This window comes from Trichechus manatus, unplaced genomic scaffold (genome assembly GCF_000243295.1).
Source record: "Trichechus manatus latirostris isolate Lorelei unplaced genomic scaffold, TriManLat1.0 scaffold00016, whole genome shotgun sequence".
In the NCBI taxonomy this organism is placed as follows: domain Eukaryota; kingdom Metazoa; phylum Chordata; class Mammalia; order Sirenia; family Trichechidae; genus Trichechus; species Trichechus manatus.
In genome coordinates this window covers 12,364,528-12,386,715 of record NW_004443952.1, presented here as the reverse complement: position 1 = coordinate 12,386,715, position 22,188 = coordinate 12,364,528, and the positions used below count along the sequence as shown (strand labels likewise).

Sequence of the window (22,188 nt, the reverse complement as noted above, 5' to 3'; positions counted from 1 at the left end):
ACAACAAAATATACCATTTTAAGGGTACATTAAAAATATGATTTTCTATGTACACAACCATGTCATCTGCAAATATACTTTTACTTCTTCCTTTCCAATATGTTCTGTTCTATGGGGTTGCTATGGTCAGAATCGACTCAATGGCAACGGGTTTGGTTTTTGGTTTTTCCAATATGTGTGCCATTTATTCTTTCTCTTGATTTATTGCACTGACTATCCAGTAAAAATGTTAAATAAAAGTGATGAGAGTGGATATTTTTGCCTGTTCCCAGTCTTAGAAGGAAAGCATTTAGATTTTCACCATCAAATATCATTTTTATGAGTAGACTTTAAAGGGACAGGGAAAAACAGAAATAAAGTTATATATTTTTCACAACCTGAGTTATGCTTGTTCAATATACTACTATCTCCTGATTTAACAGCCCCCTTTTAAAGGGCCAATAAACAATCACTTGCACATATTTATCTCCCAGGATGGCATCAACAACCCTAATTTGGGATCAATGTGTAAGATTTACCTAACACAGCAGCAAGAGAGCAAATAATTATTCAGCTTCTGAAAGAAACCCTACTGGGTCTGTAGTAAATTAACTTTTTGGTAAGTTCAATGGAAATAAGATAATAAACCCTAAATATAAACGTATTTTTCTTCTAATACCGTTTTATTTGTTTCATGACATCCCATGTATAAATGAGGAAAAAGCCAAAGGGTATGGGCGCTAGGCAGAAACCTGTGTTTTCTCAGACAGCCATTCTCACCACGTTTTCCTATGACATCCAAATGCCAGTACACTTTTATGGGCAGAGATCAGGTTGTGCATTATTCTTCAGCTTTTAATGCCACTTTTTGTCTCCAACCCAAGAAAGCATATAGAAATGCAAGTGAGAGAACTGATGGATCCCAGGTAAATTTTTGAACCGTGTCTAATTTTTAAAGTAAATAATTGCAAGACTTCAATAATTCAACAAGTTACTTAAAAAAGTATTTGCAAAAGACATCATAATTAGTGGTAACATTGATGTTTCATGACAGAACATCTGATTGAGGCTTTGAGAAAGATGACACTAACAAAGTGGTGGCTTCAAAATAACTAGATCAAACGAGAAGTTTTAAGACCATTTTCTGGGCACAGGGACATAATACTAATGCATTTCATACATACCATACAACATGAAAATTAGTAATGAATTAAACCAAGTTAGATAACAAACTATACTTACTTCTTTCTTAAGTTCATCCAGGCTGTGAGTGATTGTCAATATACTGAGTTCTAGCTCTTCAGCGATACTTTCTGTTTTCTTGCTTTGCTAAAAAATTTGAAAAGTATATATGTGGTGTTATCTCATTTTTTAAATTTTAAATTGGTAATTCCAATTTTACTTGAACTACAAATTATAATAAATTTTAATATCATTATGTGAACTACAAGAAAAGTAGATTTTAAAAATTCACTTGCTTATAACAGTAGAAAATATTATTTTAGCTATTACTTATATTTTCCCACTTTAACAGGTGGAGTCTACTTTTCTTTAATAAATTAATCATGTCTAAAACTAAATCTGTTTTATCTTCTGCCCGGAATGCTCTTCCTTTCACTCTTAATCTAGTTAAAAATAAAGTCCTATTCCTCTTCATCTTACATAAATGTCTTAGTCAAGAAGGTCTTCTTAGATTACCCAATCTAAATTAGACCTTCTTCTTGCCCTCTCTAATCTTGTTCTTTAAGTAGTCATCCTAGTTTGCAATTACAAGTTTATTTGTTTGATTTTTTGTTTAAACTCTGTCTTCCCCACTAGACCTATATAAGCTCCATCAAGTCCAGGATCCCACCTATTTTGTTTACCACTGACATCACAGTACCTGGCACAGCACAGGGCAGGTAGTAGGTGTTTAATTCTTTGAATGAATAAACCAAAGTTAAATGTCAGTACCTCATGAAGCCTTCTTGATTCTTCTCCCTAAATGTAAATTCACCTTCCTGCAAAGCCCCTCAACACATGGTCTACGCCCTGTCTTATGAAGCTTTGTGTACTTATTTTACCCCTTCTCACATTTTGCTAGATTGTAAAATTCTTGCAGGTAAAGGTTTTATCTTACTCATCTTTAGATTTCCAGTGGCTGGCATACACAAGGCACTCAGCACTTGCTGAAAAAAATGAATGAATGAGCAATACATCTGACATGTAGAATCAGAGACCCGAGTGCTTGTAAAATACACGAAAGGTGCTAATTGCAAATCAAAGTATTGATAGAATTGGATTCCTAATTCAGAGAGCATTTCATCACAAGAAACACTTTATACTGAATGTTAGGTGAAAATATTTAACACAGAAGCAATCTTCTGCTCAGACTAGATACCACATAGATAATTCAAATTAAACACAAATGTTGCTCATATCCCTGACACCACTCTACTCTAGGGCAAGTTTCCCAGTTAATGTAAACATTTGCTCTATTATGATGCCAAGAAAACATCAGAGAAATCTGATTCAAATCTTTTCTTCATTCATAAATCAATCTATTTGCAAGGAAGTAAACTGCTGCTTCTTTCTTCACACTTATCCATATTCATCCTTCTTTAGCCTTACTGCCAAAGCTTTTGTTCATGACTTCCAGATTAGTTCTATCTATGCTTTATGTTATAAACCATGTTAAACACTATTTTGAAATAGCCTGGGTCTAAGAAATAAATAAATGGTGCCAAAGATATATCTCAGGCCTCTGTCCTCTCTCAACTACAATTTTGTAATCTACCCTTTATATGAAATTAGGTACACTTTTCCTATATCATCTCACTTCTGTCAGTCTTTACCACACTGCCCAAGTAACCTCCCATGTTTTAAGCATACCAGAGCCTATTTAAGACCAGGAATCTGTGCAAGGGTGAAAAATCTTTTACCTGCCAGCTGGATCTACCCTTGTCTTCATTTCATCTAGACCTCAATAAGTTTTCTAAAGCGTTGTGTCTGTAAATCAGCTGTCCTCAGAGTTAAGAACTGTGCACATCTGAATGGCTCCGGCAGTAAGACTCAGGTCCCAAGAACCTCTAGGTAGGGGTCTACTCCTCTGCTCTTCACTCTGAAGAAGCATTTTGGGGAGGAATTTTCCACAAGTGAGTTTGATGGAAGAATAGGGACAACAGGGTGAACTAGTGATGGTGACAGTGGCACAGAACCCAGACTGGCCAGGGTGAGGAACAAACACTGTGAGTGCTGGATGGGAAGGATATTTTGGCCAACTAGGAGGGAAAGAAGGATGAGACTCCTTTATTGAACTCTGGACCAAATTCACACTCCTGGTGATTATGTTAGCTTTCACATTTCTCAGAGCATTAGGGAAAAGCTATATAAGATTTACTTTCATGAAAAAAATTCTTACAGCTTGAATCCACACAGAAATTAACTGCTGCAGTTTCATTCTCGCCTGAGTTGACAGTTCTAAGATGCGTTCCCTGTGCTTATGGCTGGTATAGGCAGAATCAGTAAAGTCCTCTGTACGCTCCAAGATGACTTCCAACGCCACAGAAAGATTCTCTTTGGACTGAAAATAAAGATTCTCCCGAAGGGCTTCAATATTCATCTGAGAACAAAAAGGATATACGTTCATGTGAGTCAATGCTCCCACCCAACCACAATGGGCTGTAATTTCTAATACTGCCTGGGAAGACACCAGCAATTTCTTTCCGTGTCTGAGGGCTGAGGGAAATACAGTGTCCAGTGATAACTATATTCTCCATTGAACAGGAGGACGCATTGCTCAAGAGCCACTAATAGCCATGTAGAGTTTCATTCCATAGTTGTTAACCACATTTTTTCCTATGAGACCAGTGAGTACCAAGGCAGAAAGAACATCAACATGTACCAACCAGCAGGAAAAATGAGCTAGTCTCTAGGTAAAGGATATTCAGCTGAGAAATGCCTAGGCAAAGTTCTGGAAGATATGTTACATCCAAATATGAATATGTGCTGAGCCCAAGGGGAAGGGTATGGAAGGTGTGGAGTGTGGGAGGGACTGGGAAAGGAATAAATTTTCCTTCATTAATTCAGCAACACTCTCCTAGTCACCTAACTAGTCACCTTGTATTTTGTCTTATGTCCCCAACAGCACTTCCCTGACTAAAGCCTCCTACAGTTGGTGGCTGCTATAATCTTTCTAAAATGTAAATCTTCTGATATTTCCACTTCCCTCTAATTGGCTCTGCACCACCTACAGAATCAAGCCCAAACTTCCATGGTATAGCACAAAAACTTCCATGGTCTTATTCTCACATACCTCTGAGATAACAGTCTACCTCACTCTCTACACCCCAAAACAACCTTCCGCTTCAGCCATACTACACTAGAGTTCCTTCAATGTGTGATGGACACGTGTTCACTTGTGCAATCTTTCTCTCACTTAGCTTTGTAAGCTATGTTATGCACTTACCCTTACTTAACCTTTATCTCATGAAATATGTCAGAGATCACTTGGGCCAAGAAGCAATAAGCAGTAATGGTTATAACTGTGGTCATGATGAACATGATGATACATTGTTTAGCATTTTGAAGTCCTTTCACAAATATTATTTCAAGTTAATTCTTAACACATGACCCACTTTTACATGACCCATGAAAATACCAAGGTTCAGAAAGGTCAAGAGGCCGTAGGGGGGTGCTTGCTTCCCCTTCTCCTCTTGGCCATCACTAGAGTAATTGCTCCCACCTAGGTAGGCAGAAGGATTTTTTTTTTTTAAGCTAGGAATGAACACAGATAAAAGTGAGCATGGGATTGACAATGAGGGTCTGAGAACTTGAGAATTTAAACAGAATTAAAACATAAAAATCAGTCATGTTGAACAAATACCACTTATGTTAAAGTTTTTTATTTCCCTTTAAGTAGACTATATACATATTTTTAGACAGCAATATTTAGTAGAGTTTTTCATTTTTTTTTAAGCCATTGATTTATATGGTTTCATAAGATTTGTTCATGTATTCACAGTAATGAGTACAGTATTCACTTTCTACAGATTATATTCTCCATAAGAAAAAACTAAAATGCCAAAAAGATAACCACTGTCCCATGAGACTGAGCCTATTCAATCTCCAGAATGCCTGATCCTGAAAGAGTCAGCAGCAAGAAGCAGCAGCAGCAGCCACCTGGATAGAACTGCTCCTAGATAACCTGGAACCAGAAAGGGCCTAGCAGTGTCAAGAGGCAAAAGATCTAGTGCTAATCCTACCTGTTTCCCTAATTATCCTTTGGCCTTTGACAAGACATCTCCTCTCTCAGCCTTTATAAAAAGAAGGAATTAGAAAAACAATCTCTAAGATCCTTTTCAGTAATAAAAATTCTAAGAAAATGACTGATCCCTGCTGCCTCTTTCTCTTCAAGCATCATATAAACAAACCCGGAGGTGTAAACTGAAAGGTCATGCACTTTGGAATCAGACAGTCCTTGTTCTAAAAATGGTTCCACCACTTATTAGCTCTCCTCCTCAAAAAAACAGGTATAATAATATCCACCTGAAAGGACAGTTAGGGGTTACTATTTATTAAGATAATATTTATTAAGTCCCTGTATCTTCAAAATAGATGTTCTTTCTATCACTTTCTTCCTCTCACCCCATGTTCCTACTTAGACCTTCATACTACTAAAAGTCAAAGTGTAGTAAGATGGAAGGAAGGCCATCCTGCCTCAGCCTTGTCCATTATAGAAGTGGGTTACCCTTAGCATATTAGGTACCTTCGCAGGCCTTCCTTTCTCCAACTGTGAAATCAGGGGTTGTACTAGATGATTTCCTAGGATCCTTCTGATTCAGACTGCTCTTTCCCAAAGGTTTCCCAGGGGCATTTTTACCATCTCTCTGACTTCTGATGAGTAGTTCTTCTCTAAAATAGTGGGGATTCTGGAGTCAGACTACCTGGTTTCAAATCCCAACTCTGACACTTACTAATTTGCAAGTTACTTAATCCCTGTTTCTCAGTCTACTCAATGGTAAAATGGGGATAATAACAATAATACTTACTGCATAGATTCTTCTAAGGATCATATGAGTCCATACATTTAAAGCACTCAGAATAGGGCCTGGCACATAGTAAGTGCTCAATAAATGTTAATGCTTGTTTGTTTGTTTAGTTATCATTAATACTACTTATTATTACCACAGTTTCAAAGTACTAGCTCTATAGCATAAGGAAGAGTAAGAATTCCAGCAGAAATGATTAGCTGCCTGTCATCATCCATGGATGATACGGCACTGCTCAATTCCTATTATTGTGGATAAACAGGGCCAAGGTAGCTACTATAACCCAAGACCAGTGTTCTTCTATATACACAACACTAAGGCCAATGGTACTGAAGATTATGTTTGTCTGTAGAGGCATTGTTTTAACAGATACACCTGCTTTTATGAAGCATCTATTCTAAAAGATTACACAAAAATATGGGTACTACGTAAAAGAATGCTCCTTTTAGGTGGAAAGAAAAAAAAATCAAAATATACTCTTCTATTTATTCTTACCTTGAATTCTTTAATTCCAGTGAAAATACTGATAGATGAAATGTCAGTCTCTCCATTTGGTTTACAGTCAGTCACAATTTCAATGACCTTATCCAAGGCCACTTTCATCCGGTCAAATACTCCTTCTTTGTTTTTATGAGCTGATTCGCAGTTAGGATGCCTAAGGCACGTCTTCAAAAAAATTGAATATTTTCATTTTAATATTTGACCCTTATCCTAATACACAAAATATTACACAGAACAGGTCATGCTAATAAAAATGGTTCTTTACCAAAATCTCCTGGGTCCCTGGCTCACCCAGCTCCTTCTCCTCACTAAAGTGGAAGCAGGATGAGTAAAAAGCGATAGCAAGGTTAAGTGAAAAACTCAAAGTGCAAAACTTTATCCTCATATTCCAATAATAAGTTTACTTAAAATTTTTGAAGGAAAAAAAAAAACCTGTATCTTCATCATGATTAAAACTATTTTAAAATATTGTCTTATATGTGCAAGAACTGAAAAAGAATGAGGAAAAATTAAGAGATGATATGTGACTGTGGATGCATTTTTGACTTTAAAAAAATGATGTAAATAAAAAACTCAGAGACCTAGATATGAGCACAGCCTTCCCCGTGGGCTCCACTGATAAATCTCTCTTTTTGTGGCTTCTCTGGTGCTAGCATAGAGTACATACTCTGAGCAGAAAAGGCCCAAGTAACTCTAAACAAACTGCTAATAAGAGGTTTGCTGGTTGATTCTTGAATTGTACCACTTTGCTGGCTAACTGCTGTTTGGAACTGGAAACTCATGATAATTTTGTTAAAAGTAGAATAGGGAATTAGAGGTATGAATTTATAGCATAAACAAACTAAGGGCTGACATAATACCCCACGGTTATTTAACAGGTCCTAACTTGCCCAGCTTTCTCTACAGCATGTATGCTGGCTCCCCAACAAGACTGGCAAAACCTTGCAGGCAGTGGCTATGTCTGGTAGGCCTCAATTCCACAGCACCTAACCGACCACCGTCAGTTTAGTTGCTCAGTCACAGTGACCTGTAGATTAATTGCTGTTTGGAGCTGGAAAAGTACATTAGCATTCTTCCTAAAGAATAACTGAGATTTGACTATTATGGCCTATATTCTAAGTTATCATCTTAATCTTTTTAAAATATGAAATAAATAAATTAGATGCACTTCCATCAGGTTTTCTAATTCTTAATTTACAACACAGTAAAAAGATCTTCATACCTTTGAAGCTGTGAGAAGCATCATTGTACATTTTTCAAGAACCGCCCTAGCTGCTGCCATTTTTGCCTTTTTCTTTTCATCTTTCAAATCCTAAAAATGAAATAAAATCACTAAGGATTCTAGGATCATGTCAACAATTCAATTTCTTGAAAAATTCATTTACTCAGCAATAATAGAATCTACTTTAAGATGATACTACAGCTTGTTGGTAGGACTACAAATTGGTATATTCCTTTTGGAAATCAAATTGGAAATACTGACGAAGCGTTTCCAAATATGTTCACTCTACAGCTCAGTAATTCTAGCTCTGGAAATCTATCCCATGAGAATAAGAATAAATTTAGAAATCAATTTATATATCTAAAAACGCATTCATTCATAGCATATTATAATCCTGAAAAATCAGAAACTTAAATGTTAAATAATAAATGATTAAGTAAAATGTGGTACTAAATCTGCTTAATAGAGTATCTTGTGGAAATTTAAAATGCTTATGACAATACCAAAAAAAAAACAAACCCAAATCCATTGCCACTGAATCGATTCTGACTCACAGTGACCCTATAGGACAGAGTAGAACTGCCTCTCAGGATTTCCAAGGAGTGGCTGGTGGATTCGCACTGCTGACCTTTTGGTTAGCAGCTGAGCTCTTAACCACTGTATCACCAGGGCTCCATTTATGACAATAGAAATGTGAAAATACTAATCTAACATTACAGAGTAAACTTTTATAAAATGCCATCTCTTCAGTCTAAATGTATCAACATGATACGAGTGAAAAGAAACAGCTGCCTTTATAAAGGGTGAAAGAGTGAGAAACTGAGACATAGGGGGAGGCTACCACATGGCTCACATTCTGGTCACTCACTACACCTGACATTCTTGTGTCCATGTGGCACATGTTACTCCTAGCCAGAAATAACATCCTACATCTTCATTAGTTAAAAATGACTTATTTATTGAGCATCTATTGATTTTTATTTCCTTCAAGACACAAGTTTAGAAGCCAGTTCGTTCAAGGATCATGTACAATTAATCCCATCTACCTGTTTATTCATCTCACCATGAAGTTCGTTTGTCCTGAACTTAATCAGTATGCTAGTCTGAAATGTTCTTAAGATGTTTCTTGGGTTGACAATTTTCCCCAACTAGATTATGAACCCTGAAGCAAGCACTGTTCTTTGATTTTTTTTTTGGGGGGTGAGGGTAGTGGGGGAGGTTTCTCTTCATAGAGTCTTCAATAGAGTGCTATCACAGAAGGTACCCAAATATTGCTGATCCAGTCTAGAGCCAAATACTCTAATAATAACTTGGTTAAAAAACCAAAACAGCTGCCATCAAGTTGAATCTGACTCATGGTGACCCTATCTGTTGCAGAGTAGAACTGCATTCCACGAGGTTTTCATGGCTATGACCTTTCAGAAGCAGATCACCAGGCCTTTCTCCCAAGATGCCTCTGGGTGGGTTTGAACTGCCAACATTTTGGTTAGTAGTTGAATGTTTGTTGGCGCCACCCAGGGACTCCTATAACTTGGTTATTACCATCTAAATCAGAGATTGACAAACGTGTTCAATAAAAGACCAGACTTAAAAGCTAGCAAGTGACCATTTAAGAAGCATCAATTGGTCCCAACCCACCTGGAGCAAAGGAGAATGAATAACACCAAAGACACAAGGAAAATATTACCCCAGGAGACAGAAAGGGCCACATAAACCCAAGACTTCATCAGCCTGAGACCAGAAGAACTAGATGTTGCCCGGCTACCATCAGTGACTGCCCTGACAGGGAACATAAGGGAGAGTCCCTGACAGAGCAGGAGAAAAGTGGGGTGCAGAACTCAAATTTAGTAAAAAGACCAGACATGGCCCCCAGACTCTCTGTTAGCCCAAAACTAAAACCATTCCCAAGGCCAACTCTTCAGAACAAAGATTAGACTGGACTATGGGACATAACATGATACTCGTGAAGAGTGTGCTTCTTAGCTCAAGTAGATACATGAGACTAAATAGGCAGCTCCTGTCCAGAGGCAAGATGAGAAGGCAGAGAGGGTCAGGAGCCGGTTGAATGGACACAGGAAATCTGGGGAGGAAAGGAGGAGTGTGCTGTCATAATATAGGGAGAGCAGCTAGGGTCACATAACAATGTATGTATAAATCTTTGTATGAGAGACTAACTTGAATTGTAAACTTTCACTTAAAGCACAACAACAACAAAAAAAAAAAAAAGACCAGAAAGTAAATGTTTTAGGCTTTCTGGGCCACACGGCCTCTGTTCCAACACTCAGTTCTGCCATTGTAGCATGAAAGTTGCCATAGACAGTACATAAATGAATGAGTAAGGGTGTGTTCCAATAAAGCTTTATTTATGGACACTAAAATTTGAATTGCATAAAATTTTCATCTGTTACAAAATATTTTTCTTTTAACAAAACACTGTAAGAATATATATGATGACTCAATTTATTTGCCTCAGCCCTAGTAGAAGAATCAAATGGAAAGCTCCATAAAAACGCATAAGAAATACTCAAATTGGGCCTTGTAGGGTGAGTATGACGTTTCCCAGTATGTGAGGTAGGAACATATTTAACTGTTATATGTATGCAAAAAAGACATACAGATCTACTTACCTTATTCTGACTTATTTATGAAAGGCTTTCAAGGCCAAGGTTATAGATTTCATAAGCAAAGAAAGCAATCCAAATGATCCAGAAGACTACACCCACATCCAAACTGAAAAGCATGCATTTATCTGAAGATTTTAAAATGTGGCAAATACATACATTTTGTCTATCTCCAGTTAGATGTGCAAACTCCACCATTTCATTTCCAAATTGACTGAATATTTGGACAAACTCTTGAAAACTACTCACTTTCTCTAGTCTTTCCATAGTTGCAAGAACCTGCAAAATAGAGAATTAATAGTATTTTATTAGCAGGGTGACAGATCTGAGACTGAGACTTCAAGGTTGAGTAGAGAAAAAAAGAAAGAAAGAAAATTCTAAATTCTAGGGGAAAGGTGAGAAGGAGTCTGAAAAGAGGACAGTGAAGGAGGGGCTCAGACAAGCAGAAACAGATTCAAAGGCAGAATCATCTAGGGAATGATTTGTTTCTTAGGATGGAGAGACCTGGGCTGATTTGAGAGTAAAAAGAAAAGAATAAAAGTAATGACTAAGTATACAAGAGAAGTTAACAACATCTGGAAAATGTGGAAGGGGCAGGACTACAGTAATAAAATCTTCAGAGAACTAGGAATGGAGTGGGATAAGTGACAACAAACAGAAGGTTTAAGGTTCAGTGAAACAAAATTGGAGGAACCTCATTATCCTCAGGAAAGTAGAAGAAGGCCATCTGCAGAGTGAGGGGTTGTAAGGCAGGTTTTAGACTTACAGAGCAGGAAAACAGTTTGGGTCAGTCAGGAATTGCCTATGTCAAAAAAATTAATTGTCAAGAAGCTTTAGACAGTCAAGGGTGAACAAAGAACCTGAATCTGTAGTAGAGCCAACAGACATTGTTATATGTTTTCTTGACATGAGAAAGAAATGGATGTGGAACATATTTTCAAATAACTTTCTCTAAAATAATAGCACTGGATTAGTTTTACTCAGACCAAGATAGGTAAAGAAAACACAGATATCCTGTGTTTATGTAGCTTTAATGAGGATATGATATTTGGCATGTTAATCTGCCCTGGCAGCTCAGGAAGTCCAGGCAACTAGCACAGATAAGAACTAACACACTGAGCGGGAACTCCACCTTTCAAAGAGGGGAAATTTTTTCTATTCCTCTAACACTGCCTAATCCACCTCTTCATTTTTTTTTTCTTTAAACTTACACTTTTTGATTTACTCAATACTCATCAAGTGTCTTGAGGTTTTCTCCTCAAACTCTCCCAGGACAAGCCATTCCTGGGTTGATTGCCCCCCACCCCCCTTGCCTAGGGAATTATCCAAGGAAAGAAGTGATTGTAGATGCCCTGGATTCTCCTGCTCTAGGAACACCACTATAATCTGAGAGATTGGAAGAGTTCTGGACTGAAAGAGTTTAAATCCATTCTCTAAGTTTTGTGATTATTCAGTAATATTTAGAGACTCTGCATACAGAAATTTTATAGCTGCAGATAATTGAGTATATAGTTGCAGTGACTGAATTTTTTCTTAAGCTCTTAAACTGTTAACTCTCTGACTTGGAAAAAAAGGTACCGATAGGTTCAGAATTTTTATCAACTAGGTTTCTACTACATACATTGTCATGGTTCAGCTTTTCTTCCTGGATTTTGTACACATGAACAGTTTTTATCGAGAAGCAACAAAAGAATGATGATTTTCTGAGAAGACTTTTTGCATTCAAAAGTTTAGGTACAGTATGCACATAGTTCAGGAATTACAGGTATAGAAGAAATATCACTTTTAAATTATAGATATTTACAGTTATAAACAATTATAATCGACAAGAATTGCCAAATTACTGGTAATTAACCTGAAAAAACACTTTTGAACAAGCCTGGAAGACACAAATACAGAAATATCAGGAAGAAAAATACCTTATTTCTTGATGTTATTATCTGCTTAACGACTACACAGTCTGCCAGCAACAGCACTTTTGTCACTGAAGAAAGAAGTAATCTTGCAGCCTTTATAACTCCTGTTTTGTCTGTAAAAATTGTGATCTGGCCATCAGATTCTGGATGATTCAAGTTGGTTACATCTGTAAGTGCTGCAATTGTTTCTCCTACCAAGAAAGGCAAGTGGGAAAAGTTAAGCTGAAAATAAGACACGCTTACATTAAAATTCAGACTATCCCTTAACTTTGAAGGTAGGTTTCTCCACAGTCAGAACTTTGGCTTTGGAGTCTTACATCACTAACATGAACAGCTCATCCTTGATGAGCAGAGGGATTATCATACAAGGCTTTCAAATGACAAAATAATAGTATACTCTAAAGAACTGGGACAAATTTTTGTCTTCACTCACTTTGAAAAATACAACTTTTGTTTCCAGTCATATGGGAAGTGACACAATCTTAAAAAATCTCCTTTTCTACAATTAGTAGGAGAACTCCTTGGAGCCCAAAACAAAAGAACTGAAAAACCAGAGCAGTAGGCAGGTGCCAAGGCTTTGACTGGGGATCTTTTCTCTGGGTGGGGGAGGGGGGCGGTATTGTTAATCTTTACAATCCAAAGAGGCTTGTGTTTTTATGGACACTCAGGGAGAGAAGATGAGGCTTTGGGCTCCAAGGGGCTACATCTTCAGTGAAAAGAGGGCCTGGAAAGAATCTGTCCATAGACAAAAAGGGGCAATAAGGAAACTTGTCTGTCAGTCAGTCCGGGCTCTGGGTGGGGAAACAAAACAAAACAAAAGCCTTCCTCCTGAGAATTCAAACCACAGGCCGACCCTCACTCAAGTTTGGGTTTGAATCTGTACTTCTTATAACGCTTATGATAAACCAATCTACCAAGTAAACTCCTAACCCTCTAGAAAAATTCTCTTCTTCACTTTTTCTACCAAAACCTTCTGATTTCTATTATAGCATTATCTCTCAAAAAAAAAAAAAAAAAAAAATATAGTCTTTTCTCCGCAAACATGAAACCAGGCTATAACTTTTTCCAAAACTCCTTCCTGTTTAACTTAAGATAAAAAAACTTTTAATCTTCTTATAGTGGTCAAGATAATTTTTAAGTCTTAAATAAACCTGTGTGTGTGATGGATTTATTTTCTCATGAAAGCCCTCTTGTCAATACTATCACATACCCCTAGTAATGTACCAGCCCACAGGCTAAGGATCTTATGTAAAAGTATTTGAATTTTAATGAACCACAGGATGTGACATGATGAAAGTCAAGCTTCAGGAAGATTAATCTTGTAGGAGCAGATAAAATGGACTGGAAAGGAGAGACTTCAAGTCAGGCTACTAATCAGACAGTTATTTCAATTACGGGTGTGAGGTACTAAGGACCTTATTAAATGGTTGTTGTCGTGTGCCCTTGAGAGTAGAATTGCCCCACAGAGTTTCCTAGGCTGTAATCTTTACGGGAGCAGATCATCAGGTTTTTTCTCCTGTGGAGCCGCTGGGTGAGTTCAAACCACCAACTTTTTGGTTAGCAGCCAAGCACCTAACCACTGTACCACCAGGGTTCTTTACTAGATGGTAGCCATAGGAATATAAAGATGATGATGATTTGGGAAATACTGAGGAAAGAAAATATTAAATTACCTGACCAGTGATAAGAAGAAAAGGAAGAGTTTGGGGAAAAGAAAGCTTCAAGTTGTGAACCTATGTCGCTTATCAGAAGGGCATGGGAAAGGAGTTGATAAATTTAGTTTCAGACAACAGGAGTTAAAATAGCACAGGAGTATCCAGAAGATAAAACACTAGATATCACTCGGTAATACAGACTTGGACATCATCTGTATAAGAGCAATAGCTGAAGTCCTACCAGCTCATAACTCGATTCTCATAGCAACCCTATAGGACAGAGTAGAACTTCCCTATAAGGTTCCCAATGCTGTAAATCTTTAAGGAAGGAGACTACCACATCTTTCTCCCCCTCTACTAATAAAGGAAGTCTATAGTAACCAGAAGGAGCCCTGGTGGCGCAGTGGTTAAACACTCGACCGCTAACCAAAAGGCTGGTGGTTCAAACCCACCACCCGCACCGTGGGAGAAAGATGTGGCAGTCTGCTTCTGTAAAAGGGTTATAGCTTTGGAAACCCTATGGGATACTTCTACTCTGTCCTACAGGGTTGCTATGAGTTGGAATTGACTTGATGGCAATGGGTTTGGTATTTTTTAGTTTTATAGTCACCAGTCTCCAAGATAGCTCTCAATGGTCCCAGCCTACTGGTATTCACATCACTGTGTTGTCCCCACAATGCACCAGGGTTGGTACAGCAGAAGCGATGGTATGTCACTTTCAAGATTAGGTTATAAAAGACACTGAGGTAGCCCTCTTGCTCCTCTCTCTCTGAGGACATCAGCTGCCATGTCATAAGCAGCACCTAGAACAGAAAGGCCTATATATAAGATGAGGAACTAAGGCCTTTGGCCTATAGCCAGCTAAAAAACCATGGCAGGAGCTTGGAAAAAGCTCCTTTGGCCCAGTTAAGCCTTCAGATGACTGCAGACCCAGCCCACAGCTTGACTGCAACCTCATGAAAGGCCCTAAATCAGAACTGCCCAGCTAAGCCACTGATTCCTGACCCTCAGAAACTGCAAGGTAACGTTTGTGGTTTTAAGTTGCTAAGTTTGGGTTAAGTTGTTACACAGCAATAGACAACTAATACAAAGTCTTTATGGTAAAATACAGGGAGAAAAACAGAGCTTAGGAAAAGTACCAGCACGAATTGTACCACCAATAGCTGAAAGGATTAAATGTTTCCTCTGGACCTCTGGAAATGTTACTTTTTTTGTAGCTCTCAATTGCCAAAGATATTACATACGAGCCTGTACATATGGCATTATTTAACCTTTCCCTTTTCTGACTTTTCTAGGCATTTAACTCATAAGTTCACTGGGTGGTAACATTTGGTCAGCTCCACCAACAAGGTCAAATGCTCCCTTAAAATTATAAACAAATGGACAAACATTATAAACAAACAGACAAAAAACAATGTCTATTGCATTATTCAAGGTATAGACTGTTTAGAAATTAGTTCCCTGAAAAAGTCACAAAGCTGTCTTAGGGCTTCATGGTTGTCATTTTTAATTTGTTATATCTAACTAGCTAGCATTGTGTCTTAATGTGAAAACTCAAAGTCAAACACAAATATCTATTGTCCTCCCATATAATATGTAAAACTGATTAGGTAGCCAAGCACAAGGTAAAAACAAAATGCAATAGTTCAACAAAGGAAAGAAAAGTAAAACTAATAAAAATAATGATGACGGCTAATGATTATTGAGCATGTACTATGTGCCAATATAATGCAGCTCCACGCATTATATTCAAACACCTCTATAAATATTAATATTGCAGTATTATTTTATAGATAAGAAAATATGAGGTTTAAAAAGTTTAACAGTTTGCCAAATATCATACTGCTAGCATGTAGAATAGCTGAGACTGAAATCCAGGAATTTTGACTCCAAAGCCCTAGTTCTTTATCACTACTTTAGATTATTTCACTCAAATGAATGTTAAACTGTCCAGAAGAGGAAAGGAGCACTATGGGCTGAGTGGACTAGAAACATGTTAAAAGAAAAATGGCTTCCGTATTATGAAACTCCGGAGGCACCATTCTCGTTCTCTTATCTGAGTGACCACAGGAGGCGGTTCTCCAGAAAGGAAAGGGCACTTCAAATGAGGAGGATAGGTGACATGTAGAAGCCATGAAATCAAATGGCTTCCATAATATTTCACCTATGGAGCTGCCTAGGCTTACAGTACTTGCAGAGTACTGTAGTCTGCTGGAGCCTTTGTCAGTATATCATGTACTTTCCCTCCATACTGCAAACAGTGACTCACTATAGAAAGCCAGTAAGGTGAGGAGGACTCAAGTTGCCCTTTCATTAAAAAAACCTCGACTCTTAGCTTTAATCAAGGGTTGTTATAAGAAATAGCAATATGAAGAACATCTCTGCATTTTCAGTTGAATTGTCCATTGCATTACACAATGACTGTTGTGTAAACACCCACACAATAATTTAGTGCTAGGAAAAAAGTCTTTCTTCTCCTGCTTAGCTGGCTTGCTTCCTTCCAACAATGAGAATTATATAACCTTTTGTTTCCCACATTTTTGTCTCGGCTTCTAGGAAGTGCAAAGATAAACTTCATGTTTAATTAGAGTAACAATGGTGGCTAAAATTTCTGGCGTATTTACTCTCATCTCCTATTTTAATGGTTTTAATGTACGTGTATTATTTATTGCAGGCAATTTCAAATTTTAAAATCAATCAAATTATAAATTATAAATGAAATAAGAACATCTTCCTGCCCACGCCCGCCCCAGATAACCTATCGTCTATCCCAGTGAGCCCTGGTTGTGCAGTGGTCAAGTGCTTGGTTGCTAACCAGAAGGTCAGCAGTTTGAACCCACCAGCTGCTCTGGGGGAGAAAGATGTGGCAGTCTGCTTCTGTAAAGATTTACAGCCTTGGAAATTCTATGGGACAGTTCTACTCTGTCCTATAGGGTCACTGTGAGTTGGAATCAACTGAAGGCCAAAAGGTTTTCAGGTTTTTGTATCCCAGTAAATGACCAGAAGCCTAAAAATCAACCCAGAGTCCCCCCTTCCTTTTAATCAATAACCAAGGCCTATCTATTATGTTGAGTATTTTGTGTACTCTTCCTGTTCTGTATGCCCCTATTAACACTGCCTTGGTTTAGCCTGGTTTATTGGAAAAGCTTCCATATTAATCTCCCTGCCTCTAGCCTCAATCATCTCCCAACCAAATCTTACTTGTTCATTTCCTCCACACCACCAGAAAGATTTCTAACACAAAACTATGTGTCTTTCATCTGGCTCAAAATTCCTCAGTGTCTCCCTTTCACCTATAGAATAATACCTGAAGTCATTGGTTAAGAGTTTGGCGGCTAACCAAAAAGGTCAGCAGTTCAAATCTACCAGCTGCTCCTTGGAAACCGTATGAGGCAGTTCTACTCTGTCCTATAGGGTTGCTATGGGTCAGAATCGACCTGACAGCAATAGGTTTATGGGACCATGTAAGATCTAGTTGGTCCCTCCACATTTACTCAGCCTTATCTCATTCTCTCCCTTGTCCTCATGATGACCCTCCAAAAACACCTGCTCCTCCCTCTAGGTTACCCATCTCAGTAAAAGGCACCACCAATTACCTAGCTGCTCACACTCCAAACCATGGAGTTATCCATGACTCCTCTTTCTGTCATATCCCACATTCAAACTATCGAAAAATCCCATCAGCTCAACCTTCACAATATATCTAAATGTAACTGCTTCTCACTACCTCAAATGCTATCACCTAGTCTAAGTAACCATCATTTATCAACTAAAGCACTACAACAGCCTCCTACCTGGTCTCTCTGATTCCCCCCTCACCCCCACTAAGTCTATTCACCATAGAGGAGCCATTATAGTTCCTATCATTGCCTAAAAGGCCATACCTGTTCTTGACATTCTCTTGCCAGGAATACCCTTCTGCTAGATATTCACATAGCTGGTGTTTGCATTTCATTGCAGTCTCTGCTCCAGTGTCACCTCCTTAGAGGGTTTTCCTGAACCCCTATCTTATTAGTTCTCAACTGGGGATGATACTGACCCCAAGGGACATTCGGCAATGTCTGAAGACATTTTTAGTTGTCACAGCGAGGGTGGGGGGTTGTCTACTGACATTTAGTAGGGAGAGGCCAGGCATGCTGCTAAACATTCTACAAATCACAGGACAGCCTTCTACAACAAAGAATTATCCAGCCCAAAACGCCAACAGCATCAAAGTTGAGAAGCACTGCCCTCTCTAAAACAGTACCTCCATTGCTCTCCTAACCCTTACTTTGCTTTATTTTTTTCTTCAAGATAACTACTAATATTTGACATTATACATTTATTCATTTGTTTATAGCCTTTTGCCCTCACTGGAATACAAGCTCCATCAGGGCAGACTTCTGATGATTTGTACAGGGCTGTATCTCTATAGCCTAGAAGAATGTATGCATACAACCAGCACTCAGTAAATATTTATTAAAAGAATAAATGGATAAATGATACATCAATAAAGCTGAACCATTTGTATCCCTTAAAAGACCCCAGTTCTCTTATGCTTCTGTGCCACGAGCTCTGGAGAATTGTGGGCACTTGTGAAACTTGAAGTCACAATGATTTGTCTGCTGCAGAGTGACTGATATGTAGTGATGTTTATTTCCACTTCCTACATGGTAGTGAGTAGGTTAATATGCTCCTCAAGGGCAGAGTCTATGCCTCACACTTCCCTGTATCTCTCACATTTCAGTGGCTGATAGTGAGGATGGCAGACCATTACCCTGATCATTGTAAGAGTCCTATGGTTCAGATTTAGGACTTAAGAAGTCCTAAGATAAGTTCAATACTCCTGGAAGCTACTCCGGGCCTTTCTTGCTCTGTTGTTGTGAGCCGCTGAGTTGATTTCGACTCATACTGACCCTATATGACAGAGTAGAACTGTCCCATAGGGTTTCCTATGCTGTAATCTTTGCGGGAGCAGATCATTAGGTCTTTTCTCCCTCTACGGTGGGTTCGAACCACCAACCTTTGGGTTAGCCAGGTCTTTTATCCCTCTGTGGCTGGTGGGTTCAAACTACCAATCTTTGGGTTAGCAACTAAGCGCTTAACCATTGTGCCACCAGGACTCCTTTCCTGTCCTAGTCATCTGTAATCAGAGGGCTAAAGCACAGTACACATCTTTACTCAAGGTAAAACAATAATTTGTCATCATATCCATAACAACAAATTGGTATGAAAAGCCTTCAAAATCAATATCCACATACCTGCTTGCTTAGCTTCAATACAGGCAATGTTTATTTCTTCTTTCAAATCCCAGTTTTCATTGGCTATAGCTTCCCCGACTTTAACAAATCTTCCAACTGCCAAGTTGACGGCTTGTCCTACACGCTGAATTGCTTGCAGAGTTTTATCAGACTTTTTGGTATTATCTTTATGATTAATAAGTGTGGTAATCTAAAAATAAAAAATAAAAGCAGCTTGCTTAAATTTTTATCCAATGTGTTTAAAAAAAAAAAAAAAACTGTATCACAAAGACCAAGAAAATTAAGTACAGCATCCTGGACTAGCCTTAGACTAAATTGATGGTCAACCCAAAGACGACAGCGGAGTATCCAGCATCACTCCTTATGACAATTTCTCCATTAGTTAAAATTCCAAATTCACCTGAGAGCAGTGATCTGGGGCAATACAATTCCATAAGCCCCCCAGATATTTCAAAAAATCTTAAACATAGGAGAGAAGTAAGAGAAGATGGATTGTTACGTTTGCAGAACCCACAGAAAACCAAAGTACTTCAGCTCTAGCTTCCTCTACTATGACTATGAGCTGCTGTGAGAGTAGAGAGAGCATCTTCTTCTCCTTGGCATTCCACTCCACTGCCTAGCATGATGCATGGGTTATACAATGTAGTATGTGTGCCAAACATGTTTACTGAATTAACTAGACACTTTAGAATAACTATTGAATCTATGTTTTATAAAACTCAAACCCATTGCCGTTGAGTTGATTCCAACTCACAGCAACCCTACAGGACAGAGTAGAACTGCCCCCTGGGTTTCCAAGGCTGTAAATCTTTACAGAAGCAGATTGCCACATCTTTCTTCTGCGGACTGGCTGGTGGATTTGAACCGCCAACTTTATACTTCTCTAAATTTTGTCGCATCAGATTCAAAGTAAATGAAATACCAAGAGTTTTAACACTTGGTTCCAGGCCCTGAAATAAAACACAAAAGGTGACAATTTCAGTCCTTTGAAACAAATATAAATCTTCAAAAGGTCTTAGAAAATTAGTGTGTGGACTATGGTAACATATAAAAATATTTATTAAAGAATATTACATGAAAAATACAGATTCCAAATAGTACATGTCCATTGAGTATAATTTTGAAATAACTTGTATAGATATATGAACAAAGACCAGAAAAGAGAATTAAGAGGAAAGAAATCACTGTTTATTGAGCAACTACTATGTACCAACCACTTTATATAGTACAGTATTAATAGTTTAGAATCAGGAAGGCCTGACTATTTCAAGCTGCCACCTTAGAAGACACTCAGGAGTGAAAAACAGCTTGTGTTTATTAAATCTTTTATTTACATTTAAAATTTCAACTACAAAGGAGGATTCTGCAATTAGGCTAAAATACCACCTATTGTTCAGTCTGAACACACATTTTGCTTTCCACTAAAAGCATCCTCCCCAGTGCATAGTTAGGTGTGGCTGTCTTCCTCTTACTTGAAACAGTCTGGAAAACATTCAATCCAAATATAGGCATGGCTTAAAATTGATATTTGGAGGAGCTAAGTCAATTTATAAAAGTTCTATTAAAAAATATAATTATGTCCTAAAATTACCTTCTTTTCCAACTTTTTCAAAGGGAAGTTCAAAAGCTATACATGTTGGTTGTTTAAAACAAAAGGGGTAGAGGGATTTAGGAAAGCTGAAAGAAATAAAAATCATCCATAATCCCACTGCCCTGTGAGCATTTAGGCATAATTCTTCCAAGCCTTTTTTTTAAACATGTATACATATATATATATATATATATATATATATATATATATACACACATACTGAAATATACAGCTTTACAAAACTGAGATCGAACTTCAGTTTCCTTACCATGTAAAAAGAGTAACAAAAATAAGGTTAGCTACCATGTATTGAGCACAAGAGTACCAGGCATTTTGCGTACTAAATCATTTAATGCTTACAATTCTATGAGCTGTTGTTAGGTGCCTTCGAGTCAGCTCCAACTCATAGCGACCTTATGTATAACAGAACACTGCACAGTCCTGCACCATCCTCACAATTGTTATGCTTCACCCCATTGTTGCAGCCACTGTGTCAATCCATCTTGTTGAGGATCTTTCTTTTTCAATGATCCTCTACTTTACCAAGCATGATGTCCTTCTCCAGGGACTGATTCCTCCAGATAACATGTCCAAAGTATGTGAGACAAAGTCTCGCCATCCTTGCTTCTAAGCAGCATTCTGGTGGTACTTCTTCCAAGACAGATTTGTTCATTCTTTTGGCAGTCCATGGTATATTCAATATTCTTTGCCAACACCACAATTCAAAGGCACCAACTCTTCTTCAGTCTTCCTTATTCGTTGTCCAGCTTTCACATGCATATGAGGTGATTGAAAACACCATGGCTTGAGTCAGGCACACCTTAGTCTTCAAGGTGACAGCTTTGCTTTTCAACACTTTAAAGAGGTCTTTTACAGTAGATTTGCCCAATGCAATGCGTTGTTTGATTTCTTGACTGCTGCTTCCATGGGTGTTGATTGTGAATACAAAATAAAATGAAATCCTTGACAACTTCAATCTTTTCTCCGTTTATCATGATCTTGCTTATTTGTCCAGCTGTGAGGATTTTTGTTTTCTTTATGTTGAGGTGTAATCCATACTTAAGTCTGTGGTCTTTGTTCTTCATCAGTAAGTGCTTCACGTCCTCTTCACTTTCAGCAAGCAAGGTTGTGTCATCTGCACACTGCAGGTTGTTAAAGAGTCTTCCTCCAATCCTGATGCCACATCCTTCTTCATATAGTCTGCTACTAGGATTATTTGCTCAGCATACAGACTGAATAAACTGAAAAGATACAACCCTGATGCACACCTTTCCTGACTTTAAACCACACAGTATCTCCTTGTTCTGTCTGAAAGACTACCTATTCGTCTATGTGCAGGTTCCTCATGAGCACAATTAAGTGTTCTGGAATTCCCATTCTTTGCAATGTTATCCATAATTTGTTATGATCTACACAGTTGAATGCCTTTGCATA

The 22,188-nt window shown here is 38.0% G+C and overlaps 2 protein-coding genes across 2 annotated transcripts in view; both read right to left on the bottom strand.

The window, feature by feature from the left end:
* The window catches only part of CTNNAL1 (catenin alpha like 1), a 56,990-nt gene that overhangs the window by 26,312 nt on the left and 8,490 nt on the right, over nucleotides 1–22,188 (bottom strand). Inside the window, exons 2-8 of the mRNA XM_012554386.2 lie at nucleotides 19,164–19,353; nucleotides 12,272–12,459; nucleotides 10,512–10,631; nucleotides 7,732–7,821; nucleotides 6,504–6,674; nucleotides 3,380–3,580; nucleotides 1,222–1,308 (exon numbers count right to left, since the gene is read on the bottom strand). Of these exons, the coding sequence (XP_012409840.1) occupies nucleotides 1,222–1,308; nucleotides 3,380–3,580; nucleotides 6,504–6,674; nucleotides 7,732–7,821; nucleotides 10,512–10,631; nucleotides 12,272–12,459; nucleotides 19,164–19,353 (1,047 nt within the window). The remainder of the gene's footprint in view (nucleotides 1–1,221; nucleotides 1,309–3,379; nucleotides 3,581–6,503; nucleotides 6,675–7,731; nucleotides 7,822–10,511; nucleotides 10,632–12,271; nucleotides 12,460–19,163; nucleotides 19,354–22,188) is intronic.
* Nucleotides 19,251–22,188, bottom strand: part of TMEM245 (transmembrane protein 245) — a 129,811-nt gene continuing 126,873 nt past the window's right edge. The window contains exon 19 of the mRNA XM_023727409.1: nucleotides 19,251–19,353. The gene's annotated coding sequence lies outside the window, so the exon portion shown is untranslated. The remainder of the gene's footprint in view (nucleotides 19,354–22,188) is intronic.